Source organism: Macaca thibetana, chromosome 7 (assembly GCF_024542745.1).
Source record: "Macaca thibetana thibetana isolate TM-01 chromosome 7, ASM2454274v1, whole genome shotgun sequence".
Classification (NCBI taxonomy): Eukaryota; Metazoa; Chordata; class Mammalia; order Primates; family Cercopithecidae; genus Macaca; species Macaca thibetana.
In genome coordinates, this window is record NC_065584.1 from 128,277,051 (window position 1) to 128,289,201 (window position 12,151).

The 12,151-nt window shown below is 44.4% G+C and overlaps 1 protein-coding gene across 3 annotated transcripts in view; it reads left to right on the forward strand.

The window, feature by feature from the left end:
- Window positions 1-3: 3 nt before the first annotated feature.
- Window positions 4-12,151, forward strand: part of WDR76 (WD repeat domain 76) — a 44,943-nt gene continuing 32,795 nt past the window's right edge. Inside the window, exons 1-4 of one of the 3 annotated variants that reach the window (XM_050799474.1) lie at window positions 4-96; window positions 3,588-3,774; window positions 10,156-10,248; window positions 11,532-11,587. In XM_050799474.1, coding sequence (XP_050655431.1) covers window positions 3,634-3,774; window positions 10,156-10,248; window positions 11,532-11,587 — 290 coding nt within the window. In that variant the 5' untranslated portion in view covers window positions 4-96; window positions 3,588-3,633. Of the gene's footprint in view, window positions 97-2,252; window positions 2,506-3,375; window positions 3,775-10,155; window positions 10,249-11,531; window positions 11,588-12,151 lie in introns of those variants that run through there. The other 2 variants (XM_050799472.1, XM_050799473.1) reach the window with 2 other exon arrangements.

The window sequence follows — 12,151 nt, forward strand, 5'->3', positions numbered from 1 at the left end:
CCCGCGTGTTCTCTACGTTGCAGAATTTGGAAGCTGCTTTTGGAGGGAAATTTTGCTTCCTTTGGGCTTTGCTGTTAGGACCCTGCGGTGAGGAAGGTTCGAATGAAAGATTTTACGTGTTAGCTTGGTTTGAAGCCAAGAACGGTATAGTGAATAAGAAACTCAGGCGACAGTGAGTTACTGTTTGTCTGGCTTGTTGAAAGCTCAGAAGAAGTAGAGTTTGATGGAATAAAAATCTTGCCAGTAGTATCCGATTAGCTTAGTTCAAGAGGCCAGGGTGGGCTGTGGTGCAGTATTTGGTGTCACAGGGCAGGTGGTGCTGATTTAGGCCAGTGACCAAAAAAAAAAAAAAAAAAAAAAAAAAAAAAAAAAAATCTCTTAAGGTGCCTGGGACATTACCTGCCTGAAATCCCAAAACTCCACTTCTAGGCTTTCAGGTTTTTCCAGTTTCTGGAAATACCTATTAGAATATATTCCTGATTGGAAAACGTTTGTATTTAAATATCTAAGTAATTATTATTATTTTGAGACAGGGTCTTCTGTCACCCAGGCTGGAGTGCGGTGGCTCGATCTTGGCCTACTGCAGTCTCCACCTCCCGGGTTTAAGCGATTCTCGTGCCTCAGCCTTCTGAGTAGCTGGGATTACAGGTGCCCACCACCACGCCCTGCTGATTTTTGTATTTTTAGTAGAGATGAGGTTTGACCATGTTGGCCAGGCCCAAGAGATGATCCCACTCCGGCCTCCCACAGTGCTGAGTGGTGGCGTGTGCCACCACTCCCGGCTAATTTTTGTATTTTTAGTAGAGGTGGGGTTTCACCATGTTGCCCAGGCTGGTCTTGAACTCCTGACCTCAGATGATCCACCTACCTTGGCCTCCCCAAAGTGCTGGGACTACAGATGTAAGCCACGGCGGCCGGCCTATTTAAGAACTCTTTAAGGACTTACAGGATAATAACAGAAGCAGCACCAATTTACAAGCTGGGTTGTGTTAAAAAAAAAAAAATAATATATATATGTATATATGCTAATTGGAAAGTCAGGGCACATTTCACATTAGAAAGGACTTTATAACTGCGGAGGAGACAAGGGACAGCAGGAACAAAGTTCTGAAGTCCAGAAACAGTATACATTATACAGGACACCATGAAAAGTTTGGTTTTATCAGTAATTTTTGAGTCATGGAGGGCCTTGAAGTTGCTGTTAATGTGATTAACCCAAATTACTTCACCTGTGTTCTACAACTGGGCCTTGAGTGGGAGAAGAAATGAAACTGGACAAGTCTCAGGCAAGAACAGTGTGGGACCCAATTAAGAAACTAAGGAAACAGTTTTGGGTAGAAGGAAACTTAAGAATAGCCAGAATCTTATTTTATTTTTATTTATAAAAGAGACAGGGTCTTGCCCTGTCGCTCAGGCTGGAGTGCTGCATGACCACGGCTCACTGTGGCCTCGTCCTTCTAGGTTCAAGCCATTTTCCCACCCCTGCCTTCCGAGTAGCGGGGACTACAGACGTACAACACCACGCTGGGCTAATTTTTGTATTTTTTGTAGAGATGGGGTCTCACTATGTTGCCCAGGCTGGTTTGGAACTCCTGGGCCCAAGTGATCCACTCCTCTCGGCCTCTCAAAGTGTTGGGATTACAGGTGTTAGTCACCGCTCCCGGCCTGCCAATGTTTTTCAGAGCGAGATCCCAGTACCACCTGAATCAAAATCAGCAGTCTGAGGTAAAAATGTCAGTTCAGCCCCAGGACTTCCCTAAAGAATTTGAGTCCTTCTGCAAGTTTTCTTTATTTTAGTCTTCTTACATGCAACTTCATTGTTAGAATTCTTTTCTAATAGGGATCTGGGGCACATAAGCTGGTCTAGCTGGTAATTACTGAGTGAAAAGGGGGCAAGATAGGCCTTAGCTGTTTTTATTAAAACTGTAGTCTGTACTCGTCTCAGAGACACATAAGCGATTTTTTTTTTTTTTTTTTTTTTTGAGACGGAGTCTCACTCTTGTTGCCCAGGCTGGAGTGCAATGGCGCGATCTCGGCTCACTGCAACCTCTGCCTCCTGGGTTCAAGCAATTCTGCCTCAGCCTCCTGAGTAACTGGGTTTACAGGCATGTGCTACCGCGCCCGGCTGATTTTTTACTTTTAGTAAAGACGGGGTTTCATCATGTTGGCCAGGCTGGTCTTAAACTTCTGACCTCAGGTAATCCGCCCGCTTCAGCCTCCCAAAGTGCTGGGATTACAGGCGTGAGCCACCGCGCCCGGCCAAAGCGGCCTTCTTTAAGAAGCGCGGGTAACCCGGACTTCCCGCTCTGGCGCTGCGGCCGCTGAGGATCTGAGTGGGCTCCGCCCCGTCCCGGCCCCGCCCCTCTCGGCCTCCCGCCGCAATCTTGGCGGGAAGGAGCCGGCCACCGAGAAGCCGAAAGATGTCCAGGTCGGGCGCGGCGGCTGAGAAGGCGGACTCCAGACAGCGACCCCAGATGAAGGTGAGAAACGGATCGGTGCTTCCAGGTGTGCGCCTGCTTCGGTTTTTGTGAGGGTTATGCGGGACACAGGCCCGGAAGGTCGAGGGCGCCTGGTACCGGGGGTTGGCGGCGATCCCTGCCCTGAGGCCTTCGGCTTTGACGAAAGGTTCTTATCAATAACCCTAGAAATAGTGGGAGAGTCACATCTGGGATTCCCTTTCTTCAACCTTCTGCGTTTGCTTTTGCCACAGTTATGATCAGCTTCACACTCTTTAAATAATTCCAGACAATCCGCAGCTGACAGTTGGGGTATTTGCTTCAGTCCAAATGCTAGTCATTATTATTGGTCTGGGAAACTCTGATGGGCACATGTGCCTAGTAAGTGAATTCTGTTGAGGTTAAGGTTAATGAATTACATATCTAGATTTTGGAGGGGAAAAAAAGTTTTCTTACAGGGTGTCAATTTGGATTTATTTTTTTGAGCTTGAGTCTCGCTCTGTTGCCCAGGCTGGAGTGCAGTGGCATGATCTTGGCTCACTGCAACCTCCGCCTCCCGGGTTTAAGCGATTCTCCTGCCTCAGCCTCCTGAGTAGCTAGAATTACAGGCAAGTACCACCACACCCAATTTTTGTATTTTTAGTAGAGACGGCGGGGGGCGGGGGGTGGAGTGGGGGTGGGTGGGGGGGGGCGGCGGGTTTCATCATGTTGGCCAGGCTAATCTTGAACTCCTGACCTCAGGCCCTGCCTCAGCCTCCCAAAGTGCTGGGATTACAGGGGTAAGCCACCGCACCTGGCATCAATTTGGATTTATATTGTCATTGTGAAATGGGAATTATTAGATCTGCTGGGGATCCTGTAAGAAAAGGCACAGGACTTGGAATTCTAATACTCTCTTTTCTTTTATTGATCTGAATAGGTAAATGAATATAAAGAAAATCAAAACATCGCTTATGTGTCTCTGAGACCAGTACAGACTACAGTTTTAATAAAAACAGCTAAGGTCTATCTAGCCCCCTTTTCACTCAGTAATTACCAGCTAGACCAGCTTATGTGCCCCAAATCCCTATTAGAAAAGAATTCTAACAATGAAGTTGCGTGTAAGAAGACTAAAATAAAGAAAACTTGCAGAAGGATTATACCTCCAAAGAAGAAAACCACATCTAAGTCTGAATCCATGCTGCAAAATTCAGCCTCAGCTGTTCATACTGAAAGTAACAAGCTACAATCCAAGAGAACGGCAGATGCGATGAATCTCAGTGTTGATGTGGAAAGCAGTCAGGATGGAGACAGTGATGAAGATATCACACCAGGCCTGGTAAGGACTTAATTAGTAGCTTGTTCTAGTATCTCTTTTTTTAAATGTGAAGTTCTGATAAATTGAAGTTTTTCAAGGCTCTCTCTGGTACAAACAAATTATTTTATCTAATAATGTAAGAATAAATGTAATAATACATTATTATTTTTAAGGTTTAACAAATAACTTCCTTGGGTTATTTTTGCTTTTGCTGTTGATGTGTCAATGAAAGGATTGACTTAATCTTTACTCTGCTTCCCTTTTTCTTTCTTTAAACTTACGCATATATTTTTGGGTTTACTCATACTTTATGGTGCCTTGCTCACCTTTACATATTTATGTACAGTATATCAGAAGTCATCAGTTTGTGGGATATATGGTATTGACTGACCCTTGATATCAGGGTAGGGAAACTGATTATATGGATGTGTTGAATAATATTTCCTTTAAATGCAAAAGGAGACAAATGACAGAGTAGATAAGATACATGAGAAATGCATTAATTAGTTCTATATAATTCCAATCAACTTAAGGAATTTGGTGTGTAATTTTTTTTTTTGGAGACCGAGTCTCGCTCTGTCGCTCAGGCCGGAGTGCAGTGACACTATATTGGCTCTCTGCAACCTTGGCCTCCTGGATTCAATAGATTCTCCTCCCTCAGCCTCCTGAGTAGCTGGGATTACAGGTGCCCCACCATGCCTGGCTAGTTTTGTGTTTTTAGTAGAGACGGGTTTTCACCATGTTGGTCAGGCTGGTCTCTAACTCCTGACCTCCTGATCCACCCGCCTCAGCCTCCCAAGGTGCTGGGATTACAGTGGTGAGCCACTGCACCCAGCCTGGTCTGTAATTCTTTTGGCTTCTACTACCTACCAGGAGGGCTGTGCTCCATTCAAACTGACAACTTTTAACAGGATAAGATAAAATATAAAGCACATGACACAATGTTGCTGGAACTCAGGGAACAGAAAATGATAGTAGGGAAAGGGAGATACTATAATTGAAGGGTTATTGTTATGAAATAGAAGTTTGGTTTATGCTTTCTTATACCAGAGTTAAGAACCAGGACTCATAGTGGGACAGCATAGGATAAGTATTAGATGAATTGGACTTGGGGTTGATAGCCTAGCATGGCCACTTCTTTTTTTTTTTTTTTTTTTTTTTTTGAGACGGAGTCTTGCTCTGTTGCCCAGGCTGGAGTGCAGTGGCGCGATCTCGGCTTACTACAATCTCCTCCTGCCGGGTTCACGCCATTCTCCTGCCTCAGTCTCCTGAGTAGCTGGGATTACAGGCGCCTGCCACCACCCCCAGCTAATTTTTTGTATTTTTAGTAGAGGGTTCCGCTTTGTTCGCCAGGATGGTCTCGATCTCCTGGACTTGTGATCCGCCCACCTCGGCCTCTCAAAGTGCTGGAATTACAGGCGTGAGCCACCGCACCCGGCCTAGCATGGTCACTTCTAAGAAACCTTGTTCCTTTAAGCAAATCACCTTAGTGAGGGGTTTGGATAAAATCTGTGGTTCTCAAACTTTAGGCTATATCAGAATTACCTGGATAGTGTGTTAAAACTCCATTGCAGGGCCCCACCAACAGAGTTTCTGATTCAGAAGTTTTGGAGTTGGAGCATACAATTTGCATATCTTTTTTCTTTTTCTTTCTTTTTTTTTTTTTTTTAAATAGAGATGTTGGTGGGGTTGGGGGTGGGAGGTGTTGCCCAGGCTGGTCTTGAGCTCCTGAGCTTAACCAGTCCTCCCACCTCAGTCTCCCAAAGTGCTAGGATTATAGGCTTGAGTCACCACACCCAGCCCAATTTGCATATTTAACAGTTTCCTAGTGACACTGATGTTGTTAGTCCAGGACTGCACTTTGAGAACCACTGGATTAGATTATCCCTTTGGCCTCTTAGACTGTAAGATTCTGAAGAATACAAGGTAAACATAAAGCAGATTTTAGTTTGATGTAATGAAATAGGTCCGTTAATACAGTTGCTCCTAAAGAAAAAAAAATTAAAAATTAACAAAAGGAGGTGAACAGATCACCTGAGGTCAGGAGTTCCAGACCAACCTGCCCAAAATGGTGAAACCCCATTTCTAATAAAAATACAAAAATTAGGCCGGTCATGGTTGTTCATGCATGTACTCCCAGCACTTTGGGAGGCTGAGGTGGGTGGATCACTTGAGGTCAGGAGTTCGAGACCAGCCTGGCCAACATGGTGAAACCCCGTCTCTCCTAAATATACAAAAATTAGCCAGGCGTGGTGGCGGGCACCCGTAGTCCCAGCTACTCGGGAGGCTGAGTCAGGATAATTGCTTGAACTCAGGAGGTGGAGGTTGCAGTGAGCCATCATACCACTGCACTCTAGCCTGGGCGACACAGCCAGACTGTCCCCACCTCCCTCCACCAAAAGAAAAAAAAGAAGATATAAAAATTAGCCAGGCGTGGTGGCAGGTGCCTGTAATCTGAGCTACTCGGGAGGCTGAGATGGGAGAATCGCTTGAACCTGGGTGGTGGAGGGTGCAGTGAGCCAAGATCAAGTCACTGCACTCCAGGCTGGGTGACAGAGCAAGACTCTTGTTTTAAAAAAAAAAAATATATAAAGCCTTCCAAATAGCTGAGACTACAGGCATGTGCCACCTTGTCTGGCTAATTTTGACTTTTTTTTTTTTTTTTTTTTTTTTTTTTTAAGAGATGTTGGTGTGCCATGTTTATTGCCCAGGCTGGTCTCTAACTCCTGGGCTCCAGCAATCTGCCCACCTCAGCCTCCCAAAGTGCTGGGATTACAGGTGTGAGCCACCGTGCCCAGCCAAGATACTTCTTTTAAAAAATTTTTTTGAGATGGGGTCTTGCTCTGTCACCCAGGATGGAGTGCAGTGGCATGATCTCAGCTCACTGCAACCTTCACCTCCCAGGTTCAAGCAGTTCTCCCAAATCAGCGTCCCGAGTAGCTGGGATTACAGGCGTGCGCCAACATGCCTGGCTAATTTTTTGTATTTTTAGTGGAGAAGGGGTTTCTCAATGTTGGCCAGGCTGGTTTTGAACTCCTGACCTCAAGTGATCCGCCTGCCTCAGCCTCTAACAGTGCTGGGATTACAGGCGTGAGCCACCGTGCATGCCATGTCTTTCTTTCTTGGTTTATTCTTTCATTTTGGTGAAGTGCAGCTTTCTGAGAAAAAGTATATAAGAGGCAAATATTTTGCATGTCAGAAAAAGTCTTTTTTTTTTTTGAGACGGAGTCTCATTCTGTCACCCAGGCTGGAATGTAGTGGTGCCATCTCGGCTCATTGTAGCTTTTTGTATTTTTAATGGAGACGGGGGTGTCACCATGTTGGCCAGGCTGGTCTCGAACTCCTGACCTCGTGATCTGCCCGCGTCAGTCTCCCAAAGTGCTAGGATTATAGGCGTGAGCCACTGCGCTCAGCCCAGAAAAAGTCTTTAGCTTTATGTTTGATTGATGACCTAATTGGATTTAGAATTGTAAGTTGAAAATAATCTTTCCTTAGAATTTTTAACGCATTGTTCCATTGTCTTCCCACTTCCTTCAATGTTGAAAGTTTGTGCCATTCTGATTCTGGATTCTTTGTGATCTTTTTTTCCCTCTGCATGCTTTTAAGATCTTTTCTGGCTGGGTGTAGTAACGCAGGCCTGTAGTTTCAGCTACTTGGGAGGCTAAGGCTGGAGCCCAGGAGTGCAAGGCTGCAGTAAGTTTTAATCAAGCCAATGCACTTTAGCCTGGGTGACAGAGTGAGAGTCCATCTCTTTAAAAAAAAAAAAAAATTGTGATGATATACCGAGGCCTGGGTTCTTCTTTGTTTTGTTTTGTTTTCTTGAGACGGGGTCTCACCCAGTCGCCTAGGCTGGAGTGCAGTGGCACAGTCTTGCCTCATTGCAACCTCTGCCTTCTAGGTTCAAGCGATTCTCCTGTCTCAGCTTCCTGAGTAGCTTGGACTACAGGCACATTCCACCACGGCCAGCTAATTTTTGTATTTTTAGTAGAGATGAGGTTTCACCATGTGGGCTAGGGTGTCTCGAACTCCTGACCTCAGGTGATCTGCCCACTTCGGCCTCCCAAAGTGCTGGGATTACAGGCATGAGCCATCGTACCTGGCCTGCTTTTTTTTTTTTTTTTGAGGCAGTCTTGCTCTTGCCCTGGCAGCTAGAATGCAGTGGTGTGATCTCGGCTCTGCAACCACTGCCTCCTAGGTTCAAGCAATTCTCGTGCCTCAGCCTCCTAAGTAGCTGGGATTACAGGTGTGCACTACCACGCCCAGCTAGTTTTTTTTGTATTTTTAATAGAGACGGGTTTCACCATGTTGGCCAGGCTGGTCTCCCATTCCTGGCCTCTAGTGATCTGCCTGGTGGCCTCCCAAAGTGCTGGGATTACACGCGTGAGCCACTGAGCCTGCTTGCCTGAGTCCTTTTTCATTCATTATGCTGTATACTCATTGGGCTTTTTGTAACTGGAAGCTCATGTCTTTAGTTTTGAGAAACTTTAAAATAATATTTTTGTTTTCAGACTATTATTTTTTAGAGATGGGGGTCTCGCTCTGTTGCTCAGGCTAGAATACCGTGGTGTCATCATAGCTTACTGAAACCTTGAACTTCTGGGCTCAAGTGATCCTTCTGCTTCAGTCTCCCACTTACATTATTTTTCTGTCTTTTCTTTTTCTTTTTCTTTTTTTTTTTTTGAGACAGAGTCTCGCTCTGTCGCTGCCCGGGCTGGAGTCCTGTGGCATAATCTCCGTTCACTGCAACCTCCATCTCCCGGGTTCAAGCAATTCTCCTGTCTCAGCCTCCCGAGTAGCTGGTACCACAGGCGTGTGCCGCCATGCCCGGCCAATTTTTGTATTTTTAGTAGAGATGGAGTTTTGCCATGTTGGCCAGGATGGTCCTGATCTCCTGACCTGGTGATCTGCCCGCCTCGGCCTCTCAAAGTGCTAGGATTACAGGCTTGAGCCACTATACCCGGCCTCCCATTTATATTATTATTATTATTTATTTTTTTTGAGACGGAGTCTTGCTCTGTCATTCAGGCAGGAGTACAGTGGAGCCATCTTGGCTCACTGCAAGCTCCACCTTCCAGGTTCACGCCATTCTCCTGCTTCAGCCTCCTGAGTAGCTGAGACTACAGGCGCCTGCCACCACTCCCAGCTAATTTTTTGTATTTTTAGTAGACAGGGTTTCACCTTGTTAGCCAGGGTGGTCTTGAACTCCTAACCTTGTGATCCGCCCACCTCGGGCTCCCAAAGTGCTGGGATTACAGGCGTGAGCCACCGCGCCCGGCCTTTATTATTTTTTAATGATTGATTCTCTTCCAATTTCTCTGCAGTTTCTCAAACAATGAATTGGATATTGGACCTCTAAGATTGAGTCTGTTTTTTGTCTTTTCTGTCCATGTGTTTATCTTTTTGTTCTACTTTCTAAATTTAAGGCTTTTAATGGATTTAAAAACTTCTGTTCTTATTTTTTTGAATTTTCTTATAGTATTTTGCTATTTCCTGAATATACTGTCTTATATCTCAGGGTTTAAAAAACATTAGCTTACTGTTACATTAGTGGCTCTTTAGGAGAAAGTAGAGACATGTACTTACTCTACTGCATTTAAAGAAAGTTTTTTTGTTTGATAAAAATAACTTTTTTTTTTTTTTTTTGGAGACGGCGTTTCGCTTTTGTTGTCCAGGCTAGAGTGCGATGGCATGATCTTGGCTTACTGCAACCCCCGCCGCCTGGGTTCAAGTGATTCTCCTGCCCCTGCCTCCAGAGTAGCTGGGATTACAGGCACCTGCCACTACACCTGGCTAATTTTTTTTTTTTTTTTTTTTTTTTTTTTTTGCATTTTTAGTAGAGACAGGATTTCACCATGTTGGCCAGGCTGGTCTTGAACTCCTGACTTCGGGTAATCTGCCTGCCTTGGCTTCCCAAAGTGCTGGGATTACAGATATGAGCCGCCACATCTGACCAATTTTTATATTTTTAGTAGAGACGGGATTTCACCATTTTGGCCAGGCTGGTGTTGACCTCCTGACCTCAGGTGATCCACCTGCTTCAGCCTCCCAAATTGGTGGGATTACAGGCGTGAGCCACCATGCCTGGCCAAAAATAACTTTTGAGTAATAGTACAATTAATTGCCACTAGGAAATAATTTGCTACTAGATTATACTACTTGATTTCTAATAACAGATCACTTCTTAACTGGGAAGCCATACAGATACTCTGTGAGTATCCCAAATTCAGATTTACTGAAATATCCAATTCAGCAAACGTCTGTTTTGGTTAGATGGCATGAAATGAATAGAGGTAGTACAATTTGAAGTAAAGTATTCATGTAGAAAATGAAACACATAGTTTTGTGAAGTGCTTTTCCTATAGATTATATAAAGTAATGGAATCTTTTTGGTAAATTTTATAGGATGATTTTTCGGGATTGTCACCCTACGAAAGGAAGAGACTGAAGAACATATCAGAAAATGCAGACTTTTTTGCTTCTCTTCAGTTGTCTGAGGTTTGTGTGGAGTCTGTATTTAAAACCAAGATGCTGGGCCGGGAGCAGTGGTTCACGCCTGTAATCCTGTCACTTGGGGAGGTGGAGGTGGGAGATCAACCTGGGTAACATACGGAGACCATCCCCCACCTCTATAAAAAGTAAATTAGTTGAGCATAGTGATGCATGCCTGGAGTCGTAGCTACTGGGGTGGCTGAGGTGGAAGTATGGCTTGAGCTTAGAAAGTCGAGGCTGCTGTGAGCTACGATCGTGCCACTGCATTCCAGCCTAGGCAACAGAGCAAGACCCTGTCTCAAAACAACAACAAGAGCAATAAAACCCAAGATGTCATAACTCCCACCAGAAGGTCAATAACATACCAGGTTTCATAGTGTCAGATGAGGAAGGCTAAAATAGGAGCAGGTTTTGCACTTAATAGGAAGAGGTTACTGTATTCCATTGATTCAAAGGCATTTTTTTTTGTCCTTTTTTTTTTTTTTTTTTTTTTTTGGAGGCAAAGTTTTGCTCTTGTTGCCCAGGCTGGAGTGCAGTGACGTGATCTCGGCTCACTGCAACCTCCGCCTCCCGGGTTCAAGCGATTCTCATGCCTCAGCTTCCTGAGTAGCTGGGATTACAGGCGCCTGCCACCATGCCTGGGTAATTTTTGTATTTTTAGTAGGGATGGGGTTTCACCATGTTGGTCAGGCTGGTCTTGAACTGCTGACCTCCAGTGATCTACTCGCCTTGGCCTCCCAAAGTGCTGGGATTACAGGTGTGATCCACCACGCCTGGCCTTTTTTTTTTTTAATTTTTATTTTTTGAGATGGAGTGTCGCTCTGTCGCCCAGGTTGGAGTACAGTGGCCAGATCTCAGCTCACTGCAAGCTCCGCCTCCCGGATTTACGCCGTTCTCCTCCCTCAGCCTCCTGAGTAGCTGGGACTACAGACGCCCACCACCTTGCCTGGCTAGTTTTTTGTATTTTTTAGTAGAGACGGGGTTTCACCATGGTAGCCAGGATGGTCTCGATCTCCTGACCTCGTGATCCGCCCGTCTCGGCCTCCCAAAGTGCTAGGATTACAGGCTTGAGCCACTGCGCCTGGCCTTTTTTTTTTTTTTGAGACAGGGTCTCGCTGTGTTGCCCAGGCTGGAGTACAGAAACGCAGATCATGACTTATGGCCTATCTTTAGGATCTTTAGTTCCTAAATAGACCTTAGTTTAACGTGGGTATAGTAGCAGATACCTAATATTTTAAAAGGTAAGATATGTAGTTAAAACATTTTTACATGATTTTTATACTTTACAGTCTGCTGCAAGACTCCGTGAAATCATAGAGAAGAGACAGCCTCCTAAATCCAAGAGGTAAAATACCTGGTTTGCAATGCCTGAACCATGATACATTGCTCAACTGTTTTATAATTTGAAAAAAATGGTTTGGCATAGTAAGCTTAACAGATCGTCAAGTGCTGTTTAATCTCAGTCCCTCTAGGATCTCTGAGGTAATGCTACCCTTTAATAACTTTACAATTCTCATCTTCATCAAAATAATATGGAGCAAATACAATTGAGAGCTGAAATTTGTTTATATTTGTTGTTGCTATAATGGAGGGAAATCTTTTTTTCCACTAAATTATTGTTACTTAGAAAACTATTATTCTTAAAGACTCTTCTACTTACTTTTAATTTTTCTAGCTGTCTTTTTGCGTCTCAATTTGTTTTTGCTTTCTTAGTCCTAGAATAAAGGAAAGGAATTAACATTTATTGAACATCTATGAAACATACTGCAGTGATCTAGCAATTTTGTCATGTATTATCTCATTTAACTCTGACAACCACTGTATCCATCCATGTATGTGGTAGGTAATATATTCATTTTGTGAGTTAGAAATCAGGCTCAAAATATAAGATTGTTGGCTGGGTGCGGTG